The sequence below is a fragment of the Ambystoma mexicanum genome, chromosome 12, assembly GCF_040938575.1.
Source record: "Ambystoma mexicanum isolate Mex_15411 chromosome 12, UKY_AmexF1_1, whole genome shotgun sequence".
Classification (NCBI taxonomy): domain Eukaryota; kingdom Metazoa; phylum Chordata; class Amphibia; order Caudata; family Ambystomatidae; genus Ambystoma; species Ambystoma mexicanum.
Window position 1 is genome coordinate 85,121,944 of NC_090936.1, and position 21,255 is coordinate 85,143,198.

Here is a 21,255-nt window from a genome sequence, read left to right on the forward strand (position 1 = left end):
AGTGTGTATATATGCGGATACCCAGAGGTGGTCAGGTGAGACTTCAGCCAGAGGAGGACGCTTACGTCTGGCATTCCTGTGAGCTGTGGTGCTCTTGGCCTGGCTGTTACCGGGGTTTTACAACCGCTTCTGGGCGAGATGAGGACTCCAGTTACGCTCACAGTGATGTATTTTCTTTTGAATTCTTTGCTTCTTCTGTGATTTATGTCTATATTATTTATGTGAGTTATTTCTATGTTATTACTAGTTGCTTCTAAAATTTGAATAAATAGCCGTATAAGTGCTGATTATCTTCTAAGAGTGTGTGGTTGCAAGTTATTGCGTCTTTCTGCGTTCAAAGTATTGGCTCTATAATTGCATTGGTTTATGTTTTCCGTGCACTCTGGGGAGAGCAATACATTTTTGGCGTCACAAACAGGATACTTGTGATGAGTTGTTCCGAGTATTCAAGAATCTGTTTGAACGTAGATAGGATTCGGTTATCTTGCAAGTGAAATTAAGTGGGTAGTGAGGTTTTTGAGTAGTGAAGATTTTTTCCTTTGCTGGTGTGTGCGTGCCTGTGGGAGTGATTGCAGTGTGGAGAGAAAAAATATATAGATATAAAGAGGTTTTGTTTTGTTTGCGATGAGTAGTTTATTCAGGAAGAAGAGCGTTACCGCTGGCGGTGACGGTTCTGATGTTTTTATTCCAGGCTGGACTAAGAGTCCATATGATAAATTGGCCCAGGCGTGGGCATGTGGTGCAGGTCTAAGTGAAACATGGGATCAAGGATTGGGAGATGCCGATCCGTCTGATGTAATGGTATGCTTGCAACAAGTTCCAGTAGAACGTGGCAGAGAATGTGCGGCATTAGGTAAGCGAGGTTGGGTTCTTTTGCATGCTTATAGGAAAATACATCAAATGAAGGTGGAAATGAAAAATGAGGTTTTGCGATTAGAGAGAGAACTGGCTGCAGAAAGGCAGACTGCGTTAATGCAGCAGATTCAAATGAAACCGTTTAAAGATAAGGCTGACACATATCAGGCTGTGGCCAAGAGGGCAGCAGTCAGAGTAGCTCGGTATAAGTATAGGAAAAGACGGGGAGGGTCAACAAAAGAAAGGTAGCAGCTGTAATCGCTACCGCTGGTGTGGACTGGGATCCGGTTAAGTGGGATGGTGATATTTTTGATTCAACTAGTCTAGAAAGTAGTTCCGCAAATTAGTCTGACCCCAAAATGGAAGTGAAACAGAAAACAGTGGCGGCTAAGCCCGTTAGAAGACGGCGAGCAGGACCCCACCCGCAGAATCCTGATGGCGGAATGGTGGATTTAACCACGCTGGAGGATTACACACAGCAGGAGGTTGGGGAAATTATTACCCGTTTGAGGCAAAAATCAGGGGAAGCTTTATTGACATGGATGGTGAGATTGCTAGATGGGGGTGCTGCAGGGTTGTTGGTAGATTCTACGGATTCACCGCGTTTTTTACCCCTGTCAATTGATACCAATGTACAGGAGGTCTTAAGGGCAGGACCGCCCCCTGAAGCAAGTGGTCAAGATACACAGGTGTCTTTGTTGCACCTGGTAGCCCAAGCATGTAACCGTAAATACCCCATTACCACAGATTTGCCTAGCGAAGAAACGAAGTGGTATACGTTGAGAGAGGAAATTCAAAAAGTCAGAGAGCATGCTATGAAAGAGGCTATTCACATAGATGCTCCTGATCACATGGGAGCCGTGCCGCTCTCAGTTTCAACTCGAAACATGGTGATTAGAACCGCGCCACCCGCATACAAAAGTGTCATTATGACTTTGCTCGTAGGTATGACGGGCAAAGCTACTGATGACGTAGCGGATGCCATTCGGCAACTTGCAGATTTAGGGGAGTGGGATAAGAGCGATAACAAGCCACAGGAGAGAGAGGGGTGTAGTGAGAGAAGAACCGAAGGCAGGTGCCAAGATAGCAGAGACTCCTGAGTGTCCCGAAAAGACATGTTTTTGGCTTTGTTAAAAGATGGTGTGCCACACGAAGAAATTGATGGCATTGAAACCAGAGTAATGTATGAATTATACAAAAAACGAGGACTTGCAGCCAAAGAGCGCTATAAACAGGTTAAGAAACAAGTAGTCACCACGCCACAGGGGGACACCTCACCGTCTGCTCCCCCAGCGGAAAAAGAAGACAAAGGGTCTATGGGGACACCTTCCCCGTACCAGCTAACATACGCTGATTTGAGAAAGGTGGTGAGTGCGATGTTAGAGGCGGAGTCGAGTCACACTCATTCGAAGTTTGACTAGGGCTTCGGCCAAGCTCCGGCAGCGTCTGCCCGCATAAAAGTTGATAGGTGGCCTCATGTTGATGTTAAGATTTTTTGGGGGCCAGGAAATACACAAGGGGTGCGAGCATTGATAGACACCGGGGCGGAGGCCTCTTTGATTCATGGCAATCCAACACGATTTAAAGGCAAATAGTTTACTATTACAGGTCTAGGGGGAAGGAGACCCCCGCAGAACAAACGAAAGTGGAGATGAAAATAGGCAATTTGAATAGGCAGAAATACCAAGTGTTGATTGTCCCGATACCTGAATATATAATTGGCTTTGACATTTTGGAAGGGTTAACCTTGGGACTTGGCGGTAAAATGTACCAGTTTGGGGTGAGTGCATTGATCTGTACACCCATTACCGTAGGCAAATTGAAGATGCCCCCAGTACAAGTGCCTGTGGCAACCAAGCGGGTAGCAATGAAACAATACAGCATTCCTGGGGGGCACAAGGACATTTCAGACACCATCAAAGAGTATGTAGAGGCGGGTGTATTACGCCCTATTACCACCGCATGGAACAATCCTCTCTGGCCTATTAAAAAGGGAGATGGGTCATGGAGGATGAGGGTGGATTACAAGGAGTTGAATAAACACACTCCTCCCTTAGTGCCTGCAGTCCCAGATGCCATTACCTTGATTGAGAATGTCCAAAAGTTTGAGGGGACTTGGTATGCAGTGATCGATTTAGCCAATGCATTTTTCTCTGTGCCAATTGCTGAAGAGTGTCAAGAGCAGTTTGCATTTTCGTGGAGTGGACGTCAGTACACTTTCACGAGGCTACCTATGGGGTACATACATTGCCCGACTATCTGTCACCGGCTGGTGGCAGAGCACTTAGACAAGATACCGTGTAAACCTGACATACAAATCTCTCATTACATTGATGATATTTTGATTCAGGGCAAGGATGAGCACAGTGTGCAAAGCCAGTTAAATGTCATTATGGAAGGATTGAAGAAGGAAGGGTGGGAGATTAACCCGAGTAAAATTCAAGGTGCAGCTGCAACAGTGATATTCCTAGGGATTCAGTGGCATCATGGGCATCGAGAAATGGTGCCAAAAGCCTGACAGAAAATACTTGAATTCACCACTCCAATGAACAAAAAGCAAGCTCAGCAGTTTATAGGGCTGTTAGAGTTTTGGAGACACCACATTCCCCATTTAGGGCAGATATTGGCACCCTTCTACAAGGTGACATGAAAGAAATATGAGTTTCAGTGGGGGGAGGAGCAGCAGAAAGCCTTTGAGCTGGTGAAAGACACTGTGCAGCAGGTGCTTAATTTATGGCCATTGAAGGAATGCGAAGTGGAATTAAATGTGTCTGTACAAGACAATTATGCTAACTGGAGTGTGTGGCAGAAACAAGACAGGAAACGTGTGCCATTGGGGTTTTGGAGTCGTAGGTTGCCCAATGCTGGTAACTCATACACTCCATTTGAGAAGCAATTGCTGGCGTGTTATTGGGCCCTTGTTGATACCGAGCAAATGACGGTGGGCCATGATGTATTAATGAGACCAGAAATACCAATCATGCAATGGGTACTGAGCTCTCCTAAAATGCATAGAATAGGACATGCTCAAGAAGCCAGCATAATTAAATGGAAATGGTATATTCAAGACAGAGCCAAATCAGGGAAGGGTGGAGTTGCAAAATTACATGAGCAAGTAGCCAACATACCGCCCTCAGATTATATACCACCGGAAGTGCCTGAAAAACGTGAGTCTCCCGTGAAATGGCGAGTACCTTACAGCGATTTGACCGTGGAGCAAACAGAGCATGCTTGGTTCACGGATGGCTCAGCTCGATATGTGGGAACTGAGCGGTACTGGAAAGCAGTGTCATACAATCCCAAGACAAAAAAGATGTTGACAATGTCAGGGAAAGGGAAGAACAGTCAGTTTGCAGAGCTTTACGCAGTTTACCAAGCATTGAAACAAGAGACACCTGGTCAATGCTATGTGTACACAGATTCATGGTCAGTGGCGAATGGATTGGCAGTGTGGTTGCCAACTTGGCAAAAGAATGGATGGAAGATTAATTCAAAAGAGTTGTGGGTGGAAAAGCCAAGTGGCCCACCAGTGCCCGCAGATGTCATTGCATCAGGCAAAGATCAAGTAGTTTTAGTCATGGAGCCTGGTAGAAAGAAATGGCAATATGTGCCTGCAGAAAAATGTTACTGGAGAGAGTGATGTGCAACACTGATATCTCTTTTCTGGGTTTGCCTTGTAGATCCTGTGTCTGGCTGGTGTAATTGTGGTACTAAATGGACTCCTTTTTGGAGAATTAAACAGCCTGCTGCTACCAACGAAAAATGTCACATCTGTGCCAGTGATCAAGGGGATACTGATAGTGATGAATAGTATTGTCCCAAAGCAGCCTCATGCCGATGCAGAAAAGCCAGCCAGACCAAAGACATGGATTTGTGAAATGCGGCAAACACGTCAGGAGCAAGTGAAAACAACCTTGATGCCAGTCATGCGAAAAGCATTTTCAGGACGGCAAAAACATTCTCCTATGATCACCCAGACGGAGAATATGTGGATATATCTGGCACAGCAGGTGCTCAACATATCGCACTTCTGTCTTACTGATGTGCCCAATGCTGAAGCTTTACTGACTACGTGCTTAGTAGCAGTGCCGACGCCTGTTCCGGTTTTAAAGCATGTGTTCGGCGTCACACACAATGATTCTTTGGTTCAAGATTCGGATATTAGGCAATCTTTTTCCGTCTATGAGTACTGTAGGTTTTGCCAAGAAACCGATCGCAAATGGAGAAATTTGACACGTGTTATTACTTATAATATAACCCAAGGTGATGTATGTTATTTCATGACATGCAATGCACAAGAAATTGGCAAATGCCAACAGATCAATTTAACCAAACAGCACAATCATACAAGGTTTGAGCAGCGACTGTGTTCGTGAGTGCAGCGCACATGCACAAGTGTAAATAATACTATGTCTTGTAATCATACAGTGATAGCTGCCAGTCATTTGAAACATGTGAAACTTCCAACAGGATGGCTCTTTTCATGTGGCAACATCACATACACTTATATTCCAGCTAACATTTCCGGAAGTCCATGTGCTTTAACTCGATTAGGACTAATGATGTTTCCTTTACACCCAGCGATAACTCGAGGTAAACGGTCAACTTTCGAATCTGTGGGTCTATCTCCGGATTGTGATTCACATGTACACTTGTTATCAGAAGCTGAGGTTCTAGCATTAACCCTTTCATTAGTGGGAGTTTGGGGTTTAGCTGCTGGGGGTTACAAATCTTTGATGAAATTAGCATGTTTAGTAGTCAAAAGCCTTAATCATACTTCTCAGGCATTAGAAGAATTACCCCTTGATAGTCAAGTTATTAGAAAAGCAACTTTGCAGAAGAGAGCTGCTGTTGATTATCTATTGCATAATTTAGGGTGTAACGCATTTGAAGGTATGTGTTGTTTTAATCTAAGTGACCATTCACGATCCATTGAAAGTCATATTCGAGGTTTGAGGGATCTCATTTCTCAAGTGTCTCAAGATCGTACTGGGAATTGGTGGGATTGGTTATTTTCATGGATACCTGATATTGGGGGTACATTAGGTTACGCTTTTGCTTGCATTTTCACTATATTAGCTATCATAATAGCTTGTTGTTGTTGTATTCAATGTATTCCCAATTTAGTTTTCATGTTTCGTAGGTTTCAGAGACCGGCTCCTTTGCCACCGGGCTATGGAAGGTAAATATCCAAGGGTGGAATTGTTATGCTTGAAATAAAATGGCGCTGGTGCGCAGTGCATTCTGGGAGCGCTCTGAGCCATGATGGATATTTACTTCATGCCACAGTGAAAAGCTGCACACATTTTGCTGAGTGTTAGATTCACGGTGCTGAAGTAAACATGCTTTCCAAACCTGGTATGCGGTCAAGGACATTTCTGCCGGGAAAGCTAACTTTGTTATGATTTGTTACTGTTCTCCGCGGAGCGTGTTTTTAGAGGAGGGAGGTACTCTGCTCCTTGAGGGTGGCTGTCGATTGACCCAGCTGGCAACCGACGGCTGCTCATCAATGCGCAAGTGCCATTTCCAGAAGGTTCGGGAAGTGCCACCCCTTTTTGGAGTGTGTATATATGCGGAAACCCGGGGGTGGTCAGGTGAGACTTCAGCTGGAGGAGGACGCTTACGTCCGGCATTCCTGTGAGCTGTGGTGCTCTCGGCCTGGCTGTTCCCGGGGTCTTCCAGCCGCTTCTGGGCGAGATGAGGAATCCAGTTACGCTCACGGTGATGTATTTTCTTTTGAATTCTTTGCTTCTTCTGTGATTTATGTCTATATTATTTCTGTGATTTATTTCTATGTTATTACTGGTTGCTTCTAAACTTTGAATAAATAGCCGTATAAGTGCTGATTATCTTCTAAGAGTGTGTGGTTGCGAGTTATTGCGTCTTTCTGCGTTCAAAGTATTGGCTCTATAATTGCATTGGTGATTTATGTTTTCCGTGCACTCTGGGGAGAGCAATACAGGCATATGCGCTGCTGCATCTCCCCTGCTCTCTTGATTCTGTGGCCTTCTGCTTCAAGTGTCCGAACGCTAGCAGCGTGGGAAGCTCTAAGGTTGTTCTCCCTTAATTGGGTCTAGATCTGTGGTCTCTTCATGCAGATAGGATGTGGCACAGGAGTACTGCTCTCACTCTGCCAGTTGTCATGTAGGTCCTGGAAGTTGTCTATAGGGAAACAGAAAGAAACTGGCAAGCATTTTTGTTTAGCAGCATGGTGTCAGACAATGGGGTACTGCACCAATACAGGCTAGCAGACTGGAGGGAGGGACAGGGGTTGTGGCCCTCAAGTGCCACTGTCCTCTGGGGTTGGATTGCCTCTGGCTTTCTCAAGGGTAGTCCTACCTCCCCAGGCTGAGAGTGGCTCCCATCATCTCTTGACATCCCAGCGGACTGGACTTGTCACAGCGGACAAACTACTTGTTCTTACCGGATTATGGGTTTCTGTTTTTTCTCTGTGTCCCAAATATGCTCCATTCCTGGTTTTCTCCACCTCTATGGCATGCAGTGTAGAATACCTAAACTCCAGGAGTGGGTCCTTGGACAGTTAAATTAGACTGTCACGCTTCTTGGACATATGATATTTTTCACAAATCTCTTCCTGTACTTAAGTTTTGGGCTTCTGTCCCTTGATCATATTTAAGGCTCCCTGTTTACTGTTTTAACTGATTTTTACACATAAATACAGATGAAAATCACTGGGTTTCCTTTCAGTATTTATTTGTATAAAATGAGCAAAAACAGAAATGGACATCCCTTACCGTGGGAGACCCTTCTCTACTTCCTATATAGTACATCTCAGGGTGCACTTCAAAGCCAGGACTTTCCTGTCCTGTTCCGTTGGCTCTGGTGCTCATGGACTGGTTGGAACTAATTCCAGGAATCACATCATCTAGTTGGTGGCTTTCCCTTGACTCCAAAGTCCTCCACTGCCTCTCAAAAACCCCCTTAGAAGTGACTGCCACACTCCTGGACACAAACAGCTTGCCCAACCCTTTGAAGACCACTATTACAATCATGTGTTACAACCCATGATACCATGCTGTAATGGGTGTTGAAATCCTGCACATGAAATATAGAACCAAGGATAAGTCAAGGGTGAATAATAGGGTATGGGCTGTTAACATCTCATCACAACACATTGTTCTGAGCTGCAATAGCATCATCACTTATAACAGGCACAACAGAGAAAGCACGTTGTGACAGTGTACAGCACATGGGTCAGTTCACACAAACAGATAGTCCTTCACTGGAGCTACAGTCAGAGCTAACCTGAGGGTGCAAGAGCAGGGTTGGCTTCCCTGACGGTTGAGAAGAACAAGTTACTTTCTTACCTGGTAACCTTCTTTCGATGGGATGTTCCTCCGATGTATTCCACATCTATGACAGGTAATCACCACAGCTGTGCTGCTTTGGAAAATTGTTCGGCGTATCAATGACGTAGATACGCTGTGATCGAGGGCCTCCGTCGAGCCGACGTCACCTGATGTTATAAGTAGGACGCACGACGCCCGTAGCCTCAGTTGTAGTTTTTCCCCAGAACGTGTGGCACCAATCTTCTGCCAGTATGACTACAGAAAGCCTTGCGGAAATGTAAGCTGCAATCGCATAAGAAATTCTGTAGAGGGGCAGACTGGGAGGGTGCGATGTGGAATACGTCGGAGGAACATCGCATCGAAAAAACGTTACCAGGTAAGAAAGTAACTTGTTCTTCCAGGAGAATTGTGTCCTCCGAAGTATTCCACATCTATGACAGACTCCCAAAGCAGTACCAACATATGGAGGTGGGAAAAGAATTTAGAATTTTATAATGCCCAATTAAATTGCAGAATAGAGGACCGCCTTGCCAAAGGCCAAATCTTGCCCATGGATAGCATCCAGGGAGTAGTGTTTTACAAAAGTATGGACAGAGGCCCATGTGGCTGCTTCACAGATGTTATGAATGGGAACACCCCTCTGCAGAGCAGTGAAGGCAGCCACACCTCTAGTAGAATGGGCCCGTAAGCCTACCGGAGGGTCCTTACCCGCCAGACGGTAGCATTCCGAGATTGTCAAGATAATCCATCTGGACAAGGTCTGCTTAGTAACAGCTTGACCCAAACGCCTTCCAGCGTATCCTACAAAGAGCTGATCGTCCACTCTGACCCAGGACATGGTGAGATGTAGAAACTCAAAGCTCTCCTAGGATCCAACCTATGGAGCCTCTGCTCTTCCGTACCAGGATGCGTAGGAGGATAGAACGCCGGAAGAGTGGCCTTCTGGCTCAAATGAAAGTCCAACACAACCTTCGGAAGAGAAGGACGAACCCTAAGGACAATGCTGTCCTTATGGAACACCGTGAAAGGTGGCTTGGCGGATAGTGCCTGCAACTTATTCACTCTGCAAGCAGAAGTAACCGCAACCAAAAATACAGTTTTAAAGGTCAACAGTCTCAAAGGACAAGAATGTAAGGGCTCAAACGGAGCTCCCATTAGGAATTTCAGAACTAAGTTCAAATCCCAACCAGGCACCTGGAAAGGTGATGGTGGAAACACATTAGTGAGCCCTTTCAGAAACTGAGAAATCAAAGGAATCTTAAAATAAGAACACTCCTCAGATGAGCGCTTAAATATGGACAGGAAGGCGACCGGTGACGGCGCTTCCGCGAGTGCCTAGAAGAGGCAGAGGAATGGCGGGAACCATTCCGGAACCGAGACCCCTGGACTTACGCTGACGCAGAGAGTCGCCCCTCGAATCGTCGGTCAAAAGCCCAGCGGATTTCGACTTTCGCGGTTTGGAAACCCTACCTACAGATAGCTTCTTCTTCCGCTCCCGCAAAGCCTTTTGACGTCAAAGACTGGAAATCGTCACAGTCATCCGTGGCGTAGTCCTCGCCGAGGCACCAGAGGCAGACGCTGTGCGGGTCTGTAAGCGACATCTTGGAACCGCAGTCCCGACACTTTTTGAAGCCCGACCGCACGGTAGAAGAAAATGAAGACATGATTTTTCACAAAAACCAAGAACGAAGAACCGATTCAATCAGGAGAAGAACCGAGGTGCGCTGAGATTCCGAAGCGAACACGCTCACGGAAAAAACGGAACAGAGGCTACGGGCGTCATGCGTCCTACTTATAACATGTCGGCTCGACGGAGCTCGAGGACAGCTTATCAACGTCATCGACGCAGGAGCCGAAAATTTTCCGAAGCAGCACAGCTGTGGTGATTACCTGTCATAGATGTGGAATACGTCAGAGGACAATCCCCTCGAAGAGTTTATTACTCCATCACAAACAGGTTCAGCGCCAGAGGATTCATTGGGGTAGTGGGCAGATGAGGAGAAAGTATCTGTAGTGAGATAACGTGAGCCATGCATAACAGGAGACCAGATGGGCACACACTGATATACGAACAAAAGAAGGCAGTAGGGGAAACAACACACCAGAAACATTGTTGATGTCAGAACTCGTAACCGCTGGTGATCCCTCTGGGATTGCTGGCGGAAGAAACCTTTGCCAACCAATCCACAGTGCGTACGTGCCATGCACAACATGGCTGCCATGCATCCTATATTCTGCCTTCTATGTAGCGGAGAAGGAGCTTCAGAACCTGGACATTAAGACCGAGTCTACAACACACTGCAATGCGTTGCAACTTCCTTGTTGCCGGTAACGCTGGTTTTCTATTTCTTGTTCCCTTCCTTCCGGCCATCGTGGATTCTTTCCCTGCTTGTCCTTCCCTGCCTCTCCAGCGGCAATCATTCTGCTCTTTGCCTTATGCAGTGAATTCTAGCCCCTTCCTCACCTTACCCGGCTTTGCGCCGGCTTTGAGTTTCTCTCTCTTTTCTACCCTGGGCCACTTAATCTTTTTGTAGTCAAATTACAATTACTTGGGATACCAAATTAGATTCTTTTGTTCGGAACTTCGCTACGGACTGTAAGGAGACCCGATGTTCACAGCTTTTCATTTCGAACAACATATCTCACCCAAAGGTTTTTTGTACTCAGGCTGGAGTTTTCCCTTCCTTGGGTCAGGCCTTCCGTGTTGCCCGCCTGCCCTGTTCTCATTCAGTCAGTCTTGACATCAAGAGAGGAACAACCTTTTTTACGCAAAAGAGGAACTGCCACCAAAAAAGCTGGTAAAGTTATATAGTCTGAAAGCTTGCAATGCCCAGTATTGACGGAAAGCATGGCTGAACTACAGTAGTTGTTAGCGGCGGTTCAAAGCCTCACCATGGAAGTTCAGACTTTAAAAAATGAAAACCTGATTCTAAAACAAGTTCTTCAACTCTGTGATGTAGTGCCTCTTCCAGCCTCTGCTACAGCACTATCAGTGGATAAATTCACCGGAGACCCCAAAAGATTAAAAGAGTTTTGGGACACATGCACAGTCCAATTCTCTTTCCGCCAAGCCTCCTTTCAGAATAATAGAGCAAAGGTGGGGTCCTTGGTGCCACACGTCAGGGAGTGCTTTGACCTAGGCAACCAATCTGGTCACTTCAGACAACCCTTTCCTCTATTCTTTGGATGCTTTCACACAGGCCCTTAAACGTATGTTGAACCGTCCAGACCTAGTGTACCCAGTACAGCAGGGTGCTATGGATATTCTCACCTATAACAAGGAATTCAGACAAATGGCTGCTCAGGCTGCATGGTCCAATGAGGCTTGTTTAACAATATACAGAAGGTGTCTTACATATGAAATGAAGGACTAAGTATCCAAAGTTCCACACTAGAAGCTGTCATACAATTAGTACTTCAAATCGATTTTGAGAAAATAAAGAATAGGGGATTCACCTCCCGTCCTCTATTCCCTCCACCAACGGCTCCAGAAGCACATCAGGAACATCCAGAACCCATGCAGATTGGTACAGATCTAATCCAGCCAGATCCCCACAAAACATTTATCATAGAGACAGGGGGCGCTATTGGCGTGGTACTTAAACAAGTAGCTTCCGACAAGGAAAAACACCCTCTGGCGTACTACTCCAAGACCCTGACTTCTTCTGAACTGAATTATTCGGTCCTAGAAAAGAAGCTGTTGGCACTGAAAAATGCTTGCAAGGAATGACAACACCATATCCTAGAGGAAGAACAGTAAACTGAATTACGTACAGATCATCATAATCTCATGATGTAACAGTCATTCGACTGCAGAAACAGCCGACAAGCCCGATGGGCCTATTTCTTTTCTCAATTCCAATTTCATCAGATGTTCATACCAGGAACTGACAATGATATAGCTGATGCCTTGGCCCGCATGGACTCGCCATTTGACAAAAGTAAAATCAATCCTGACAAGATGTCTCCACATACTGCTTTGTATTCATGATACAAACGTTTTTTCAAGAAGTTAAAGAGTCATATTCCGCTGATGATCCGGTTACGTTACCACACAACTAGCTTTACAAGATGGCTTATGGTTTATTGATCCTTCTTTGTATCTCCCAACAGACACCTTACAAAGGAAGGCCCTCTAGATATGCCATAGTTCCAAAGTCGCAGGGCATCACAGAGTATTACCCATTCCTCACCTAATCCGACAGCATTTCTGGTGGCCTCATCTCCGCCAACAAGTTACCGAATTTTGCCAATCATATTTGGTATGTGCACAAGTTAAGACACCACGCCAAAGACCCGCAGGGAAATTTCACCAACCTACCTTATCTTCTCATCCTTGGGACAGGATTGCAACTGATTTTTTAGTGGACCTGCCTCCCTCTAAGAACTGTACTGTCATCATGGTCACTGTAGATACCTTTTCGAAGATGTCCCATTTTACGCCTTGTTCCAAGATACCTTGCGCAGTTGAAATGGGTCGTATATTCTTTATGGAAATCTTCAATTTTGATAGCCTTCCTAAGGCTCTCAATATACTTTTATATTTTGGAAGTTTCTTTGCAAGAACATTGGTATTCAAAATTGTTTTTGTTCTGGTTCCGACCCTCAATCTAATGGTGGCACAGAACGCACCAATCAAACCTTAGAGCAATGCTTACAGTGCTTTGTCTCTGCAGCTCAGGAGTATTGGGTAAGTCTTCAGCCTTCCGCTGAATTTTCTTACAATAATTATTATTTTCATTCATCAATTGCTATGACTCAGTTCTTCTGCAACTATGGATTCAACCCAACATGGATCCCTTCATTACCCAGTCATAGTAGCCTTGGTTCCTTCAGTTGACGAAACCCTTTCCCAACTAAGAGAAGACCAACAACAAGCCCTCCTCACCTTAGCTAAAGCCAGAGAACACGACAAGAAACACGCAGATCGTTACCACAACCCAGACCCTACGTACCAATCTGGAGACAAAGTCCGGTTGTCTAGTAACTACTTACCTGCACATCTTCGCAAATGCAAGTTTGCACCTAAATTCTATGGACCCTTTAAAAACCTCAAGAAGATCAATCCAGTGGCTTTTAAACTCCAACTACCCACCACTTGGATCAAAATCCATCCTGTGTTTCATTCTTCTTTACTTAAATCAGTTAAACCAAATGTGTCTTTGTGAGGATGGAGGTATGGGGAGAGGTGCCCGAGGGAGCAGGGCTGGGCGTGGAGCAGGGTGCCTTGCGAGTGCCGGTGCAGGCAGCGCCCGCTCCGCCGCAGGCAGCATATGTGCGGGACTCTGTAGGAGTGCTGCGGGGGCCGGGGACACCTTCTCGGCCTCCCGTGCAGGGGCCGCCTGCGCTGCCGCAGCCCCAGTGTCATGCCTGCGCCATGGGCGCATCCATTTACGCTCAATTTGGACTATATGTTTATCATTTATTTACAACAGACTCTTGGATCTATCTATATTTACTTTGGAAACTTTATTTCCCATTTGCGAGACTTTGCTGCTTAATTATTATTTCCAACAAACTACGCATACCATAATGCACCTGGCTACAAGCATTGATTCCTGGCTGTTCCTATTGGTTATCAATGGAACTACACCCCCCAGAAGCCCTAGAGACTTGCCCTGCTTCCACCAGCCCAGGAACAGAAAGGGAGGTGGCCGATTGCCTGCAGGTGTGTTTAGCCAGGTGCAACCAATTAGCCTGCCTCTGTGCTGGGCTAGGCAGTATAAAGGCTGCTGCCTGCAGTGGCTCAGCCTCTTGCATCTGAGAGTTCTTCCTCCACCTTTTGCTTCTTTCTACGGATCTTGTATGCTGCTTACCTTCACTCCTGCTTGGACCCTGCCTTGTTGCTTGCTCCACCCTGCTGCCTCCAGCCATAGCCTTCCAGGCTCCCTGCCTCACAGCCCTGCTCCTCTGGGCTCTCCACACTGCAGCTGATCACGCTCTGCTGCCTTCCAGTCTCCGCCCTTGCCCTGCCGGGCTCTCCACATTGCAGCGGATCACGCTCTGCTGCCTTCCAGCCTTCGCCCTTGCCCTGCCGGGCTCTCCACACTGCAGCGGATCACGCTCTGCTGCCTTCCAGCCTTCGCCCTTGCCCTGCCGGGCTCTCCACATTGCAGCGGATCACGCTCTGCTGCCTTCCAGCCTTCCCCCTTGCCCTGCCGGGCTCTCCACATTGCAGCGGATCACGCTCTGCTGCCTTCCAGCCTTCGCCCTTGCCCTGCCGGGCTCTCCACATTGCAGCCGATCACGCTCTGCTGCCTTCCAGCCTCCGCCCTTGCCCTGCGTACCCTCTACATTGCAGCTGATCACGCTCTGCTGCTTTCCTGCCTCAGCCCTTGTCCTCTGGGCTCCCTGCCCTGCAGCCTGCCTCACTCCGGCTGCCTTAAGCCCTTGTCTTCTGGGCTCCCCTGCTCTGCAGCCTGCCTCACTCCGGCTGCCTTAGCCCTTGTCCTCTAGGGCTCCCTGCTCTGCAGCCTACCTCTCTCTGGCTACCTACAACCCTTGTCCTCAGGGCCTTCCTACTTTGCAGCTTATCACGCTCCGTTGCCTACTACCTACCTTTTCCGCTGGGTTCTCGGCCTAGCAGCTCTCTACAGTCCTCTGCTACCTTCTACGTTCAGCGGCCCTGTCCCTCAGGGTTCACTCCTTTCTGCCCGGCCCTTACGGGATCCTTGCCGTGCAGTCTGCTTTACTCTGCTGCCCTAAGCCCTTTTCCTCTGGGCGTTCTACCTTACAGTCCTACCCCTGTGGGCTTACTCACTGCTTTCCTGCTCCTCTGAGCTCTCAACCTTGCTCCTTACTGTCCTCTGCTATCCTATCCTGTTACACGACTTTCCTTTCATTTCCTTCTGCTAGTTTGCTATCACCTCCTTTACTGGATTTGTCTGTAGTATCTTCTCTTGTACTGTTTGTAGACCCTTTTGTACAGAGCTTGTCTGTTGGTTCCCATCAGTCAACCTCTGCCCCTTCCCTTGTCCTGTTTCTACATTACAGACACCCAGAGCTGCTGTTCCAAGTCATGAGCAATCAGTGTGGGCCTCTGTTATAGCAAACTGTGCAGAAGGCTAGAGTATTTCCAAGGTTCGTGGAATACTCTTTTCCTATATCTGCATACACCCCAAGAGGGTATTCATTCTGTATCTTTTCCCTTGCTACTCTTGCTTACTCTTCGTTCTCTTTCCTTTCCGCTGTGTGTGTTCTTATCTGTCCACTTTATTTGGCACAACCACCCAAACCCTTCTGGGTGTCTTAATAGAGTGCCACTCCTGACACCCAGCCCCTCTCGGATTGGCCCGGAGAGCTGATGCTGCGGCAGAGCAGAGCAGGCCCCCGGACGAGCAGAATGCGGGTTGGACTATTTCCCTCCGGCGTTGGGCGGTGGCCGAGCTAGGATAAACGAGCACCGGACTCGGGCCAGCCGTTCAGCATCGGAGGGGTTCCCCCTACCCAGAGATGGACAGATAGGGGAATAATTCAACCCCACCTTACCTTGCCTATGATGACTGCGGACCCGGGACAGCCCACGAGGCGGGCTGACCATGGAGCACCATGCTTGGGGGGCAGAGCCTGCAGGGAGCTCGCACGCCGGGCTGCACACGTGTGCAAAGGCAGCAGACGGGGGATGGAAGCTTAGAGGGAGGTCTGGGTTCAGCCAACCGGAGGAAAGGAAGAGGAGGGGGGGAGCCAGCTCTATATCTAGAGGGAGGGCTCCTTGGGTCTCCACCAATTAGAGGGAGGGGGGAGGGAATGGACCCTGATTGGCCCTCTTACAAGCCTAGGATGGGGTATAAAGGGGACTGGCCTAATGGAGTTTGTGTTGCTCTTTGCAGGGAGAAGGAGTGGAGTGTGGAAACAACTGGGGGGCCTATCCGGGTCCGAGTGAGTAGGAGACACCTCACAAGGAACGTATATCCTGGCTGTATCCCACAGTGAACTGTGCTACTACCGGGAACTCCAACCTTATTGGTTAATCACTGAACATTTAACCTGTGAATAAAAATAAAGGTCTCTCAAGCAGCAACCCTGGCTCCTGTCCTGATTGTCAGTCTTCCTATCATCAGTCTCCTGTTCCCCACCTGTTCTTCGAAATCAACATCAAGTGTATGAAGTAGCTCAGATTTGTGATTCCAAATATTATCGTGGTTCCTTGCAATAGCTAATCGACTGGAAAGGATACTTACCTTGGAAAGAACATGGAAACCTGCTTGCTTCGTTCATGCTCTTGCCTTAATACATCGCTTCCACCACTTACATCGCTGGAAACCGGGTTTGTCCAGGCTTGGCAGGGGGAATGATGTCAGAACTCATAACCGCCCATGGTCCCTCTGGGATTGCTGGCGGAAGAAACCTTTGCCAACCAATCCACTGCGCGTAAGTGCCATCCACAACATGGCCACCATGCATCCTACGCTCTGATTTCTTCGTAACAGAGGAGACGCTTCAGAACACGTATGCGTTGCAACTTCCTTGTTGCCAGTAACGCTAGTTCTCTTTTTCTTGTTCCCTTCCTTCCCGCCCTTTGTGGATTCTTTCCCTGCTCGTCCTTCCTTGCCTCTCCAGCAGCAATCATTTTGCTCTTTGCCTTATGCAGTGAATTCTGCCCCTTCCTCACCTTACTCGCACCTTACGCACCTCACTCTGCCCCGGCTTAGCTTCCCTCTCTCTTTTCTACTCTGGGCCGCTTAATCCTTTTGTACTCGGATTACCATTTCTTGGGATACCAAATTGGATTTGTTTGAAACTTCGCTACGGACTGAAAGGAGAAGACTAGATCTTCACAGCTTCTTGTTTGGAACAACATACTCTCACCCCAAGGTTTTTTGTACTCAGGCTTGAGTTTTTCCTTGGGTCCGGCCTCCCCCGTTTCCCACCTGCCCTTTTCTCATTTAGGCAGTCCTGGCATCAGGAGAGGAACAACCTTTTTTACACGAAAGAAGAACTGCCACCAAAAAGGCAGGTAAAGGTAAAGTCAGAAGGTTGACCAGAGAAGGAAGATAACATCTCCAAGCAATAGAGCCACTAAGGAAAAAAGCAAAGATGTTGTACAAAAGGTAAAAGAAAATAGCAGACATGTTGGAACATCAGTTTAACGGCAGAAGCATGTGTTGCATCACTGGTTAATACCAGCAACTGTTCCATTGCAGCCAGCCTTCCACTACAATAATGACATATTAGCTACAATGCTTCACACATCTGACATGTTAAAGTGAGCTGTTGGTCACCTACTAGTCAAGCTTGTACTTCATTTGGTACTCTCGTTGCTCAATTGCATTGAGATCATTACGATATTTCAGAAGCTGCACTCTCATGTTGGAGACCTCAGAATCCAGAACCTCTGGGAACTGATCCGCCTTCTCAAGTTCCCTTTGTTGCTGTTCCAGTTCAACAGTGTAACCTTTCGCATCTTGTAATAGTTGGATCTCAGACTCCTGTATGCTGCAAGTACCCAAAAACAGAGAAAAAAGGAAACCTTGTTACTGCTAAGGTATTTTATTGTAAATATAAATCCCTTTTATTGCATAAACATGCAGCATATATGCAGAACAATGTCCAACTCATAACACTACACTGAGCAACTGCATGAAAGAGTTATGCATCATATCTTATACATGAATGATTTTGTGAACGATTACTAAATTCTGCAACATGGGAACCCCTCCCATTCGCACTTTCTTCCACCTTCCATGGTCAATAAATATCATATCTGTTATACGCATTCTGTAAAAAGCCTTATTTTACATTTGCCTATATGCACATTGAAAGCTCACACCAACTTCATGTTTACAACACCTTTTGGAATAAAAGAGCGAGGAATAAAGTTATTGAGGGTTGCACTTTTATGTTATGTTTATTGGTGTTCACACAGTAAGTTCAATAATATGTGAGAAATCCGACAGTATTCTCCCACCCGCTCCCTCGTGATCTTCCATCAGGTGGACAGGGAAGGGGTATCACTATTGGAATCCGACCGTGGGGATGGACAAGAGAGGGAGGATCACCTGAGTTGCGGGTCACGAGGGATTGGGAGAAGGATACCCAAGGACGAGACATGGTATTTCCTGAGTCCCAAAAACATCCCCAACCTACTCTCCCTCAGCCTTTAAAGGGTATCTCCAATCTCACCCCATCGCCCTCTCCCCATTTCCAACAAATACTGAGACGAGGAAGAGGCAACTAAGATCAGTAAAGATTACCTGTAGGAATAACATGGGGAGAGCAAGGGAAACCTACCATAGAAATAACTCAAGTTATCCCACTAATAGAGTCAGGGAGGGTCAGGCATTTATTAGTAACCATTCACACCAGACTCCAGTTGACTGGTCTTTTCGCCATAAAATGTGTGGTCTGACACAGATGGACAACCAAGTAGGAGAGCAAGTAGGAGAGCGAGTTGGGAGGAGAGCTGAGAGACCAGAGTTGCCCAGGACCGGAGGCCAAAGACCGGAATGCAGAGACTCTGAGAAACTGCAGTGCGAAAGAGCAGAAGAGGTGGCGAGGGAGCCGTGTCTCAAGGGAGCTAAGAAGGGTCGGTGTATGGGAGCCGAGAGGCGTGCTGGTCCCCTGCAAAACCTGTGTATGCGTATGCTTGTTCCCCTGGCCCGGTGAGATAGCCCAGGGGTGTCCAAGGGTCAGGCAGTGAGACCCTTACCCCGCAACGAAGAACCGTTGTGGAGCTGCAGTGCAGAAGTCAGCCCGGTGAGTCTGAAAGCATTGCAGAGCTGTGTTGTGAAGAGCACGGTACAAGTAACGCTAGAAACGCATAAGAAAGAGGACCGTGCTTGAATGAACATTCGATTGAAGCTGACGGGAAGTCTTCTGCAACAAAGTTACAAGTAACAGTATAAGCGTGAGACACGCGTGTGTGAAATAACAAATGAAAGAAAGTTGGACAATAAAGCAATACGAATGAAAAGAGGACCAGAAGCCCATGGGAAAAGGTGCAAGAGGCACAAAAGGAAATGATAGCATACAAGGGAAAAGGTGCAAGAGGCACGAAAGGAAAGGACATATAAAAAGGGTGCAAGTGACCCATAAAGAAATAAACAAGTGCAAGAGTGCATAAAAGAAAGAAAGAAGCGTGCAAGAGGCACAACAAAGTTAAGGAATAAAGGTCAGTGCAAGTGTGCACGGAAAAGGGAAAGGAATACATGCAAACGGTGCAGGAAGTACCGGAGGATAAAAAGTGCAAAAGAAAGTAAGAGTAGGAAACAAAGTGAAGGGCAAAGTGGTTGTGCTGAGGAAAAGCTAAGAGCATGGCATTTCCAAAAGCCTCCGATTCTACCCCATAAGAGGATGATATGCAACAAAGACTGTACATTAGAAAAGGGCACATCCTGATCAGCTGAGTTGGTGTTTGGAACTAAAGAGGCCTGAGCTTGGGGAAGGGAACCCTGAGACGCCTATTGAGAAAAGTATACTTTGTGTTTTGTATTGCAAGCTCAAAGCGAACAAATTGAAGCTGGGGGAAGGGAACCCCAAGGAACTAAAAGACATTTACGGTATTTGAATTCACTTTAAGGGCCCTGTCGAGAAGGTCTTACAAACAGCACTGGCAAGTGAACCCCTCTTTGTGACATTGACCAAATTGCACCTGGTGAGAAGACCATCTAAAACCAACTTTTGTTTTGCTATTTTTGTTGAACCCATATTTTTTCTTTTCAAAAGACTTCCTATCACATTTTTGTACAGCGGCAAGTATAGGTTTAGACACAGACAGATTTTCCTTTTGGACTATTAGACAATGATGGGCATTAGAAACATCAGTTAAGGGAACCATCCCTTTAGAGTTGGGGCCAGTCAGGCATTCCACCACCCCAGGTACCTTAGTAAATAAAGGTTTTAAAACAAATACTTACTTTTGAGTCTGTGTGTCTCTTGATACCATGCCTGTCTCATAAATAGTAACAAACCCCCTCCCCACTGTCCACTTATTTCAGCCCGAAGCAGAGCCATCCCATTTTCATAGCTGCATCACAATCTCTCCCCAGCATATATTACATACATTGGTCCCCATGAGGAAAATGTCTCAGCAAAATAAGCTCAATACCCAAACAATTGGCGGGCATCACAGTTGTGCATTTGTGTCTGCCGCTCAGCCAAAGGTCAGTTTCCAGATCATCACAAAAGTTAGGAGAGTCTGAACATAGAGCATGTGTGTCTTCATCTGTTATGAAAATGTCCCAAATTGTGCATATCTGGATCTCATAATTAGGAGTAGTAGTTCTTTTCCATTAAGCAGCTATTGTTAATGTAGTTGCCAATAGTAAATGGCCCATCAATTTCCTACCTACTGTGGTCATTGCTTTCAGGCGTGGGTCCCTTATGCCCAGTATTTTGGGCTCCCTCTGGAATAAGATAGTCGTGCAACATTTTCTTAGACTTAAGAATGTAATTTAAAAAATGGAGAGTTTGGGGCAGCATCACCATGTATGAAGGTTGCCCCCTCACCCTTGCATGTCCTCAAACATTATTTCGAGTCATTGGTTAACATGGTCGAGCCTAATTGACATATCCTGCCAGAAATGCATTATCTTATAGTATTTCTTGGTTTGTGACACAACTAGTGCGTTTGCCCATGTCAAGCCACAGTGTCTCACATTCTTTAACAATTATGTTGTACTCCTAATGAGGTATCATAATTTCATAAAACCCCATATAGTTTCTGTGGTCCTTTTAACTGAATTCTGTAAATGCAAGAGATGAAACCCCTAGTTTGTGAATATGAAAGAGGTAATTTATCAAATGCTTTGGGGGCTCTGGTGGCTGGCTTCCTAACACTTAGGTGAAGTAGCCAATCTCTCACCTGCAAATAGTGCATTTGCCCACCCCCCTCAAAATGTAACTTTTATTGATTATGTGGTTTAGAATGTCACTCAATGGGCAGTGACCTGGTGCCGGTTTAACTGGGAATTAAAGTGTATTGGGAGAAATGGAGGGGGAAATTAAGTTTCTTTCTTTACTGCGATCTTCACCCGTGTATCCAATACTGCATTGGTAGGTGGATGTCGTCTGCTGTTTCAAACCAGGGAAAAGCGCAAAGAGACATACTTATAATAGCTTTCCCGGTATGGCAGAATGCCTATTAGAATCA

The 21,255-nt window shown here is 46.5% G+C and overlaps 1 protein-coding gene across 1 annotated transcript in view; it reads right to left on the reverse strand.

Moving 5' to 3' along the window:
- Nucleotides 1–21,255, reverse strand: part of CCDC146 (coiled-coil domain containing 146) — a 1,748,551-nt gene that overhangs the window by 1,141,906 nt on the left and 585,390 nt on the right. Inside the window, exon 6 of the mRNA XM_069628051.1 lies at nucleotides 17,391–17,600. Coding sequence (XP_069484152.1) covers nucleotides 17,391–17,600 — 210 coding nt within the window. The remainder of the gene's footprint in view (nucleotides 1–17,390; nucleotides 17,601–21,255) is intronic.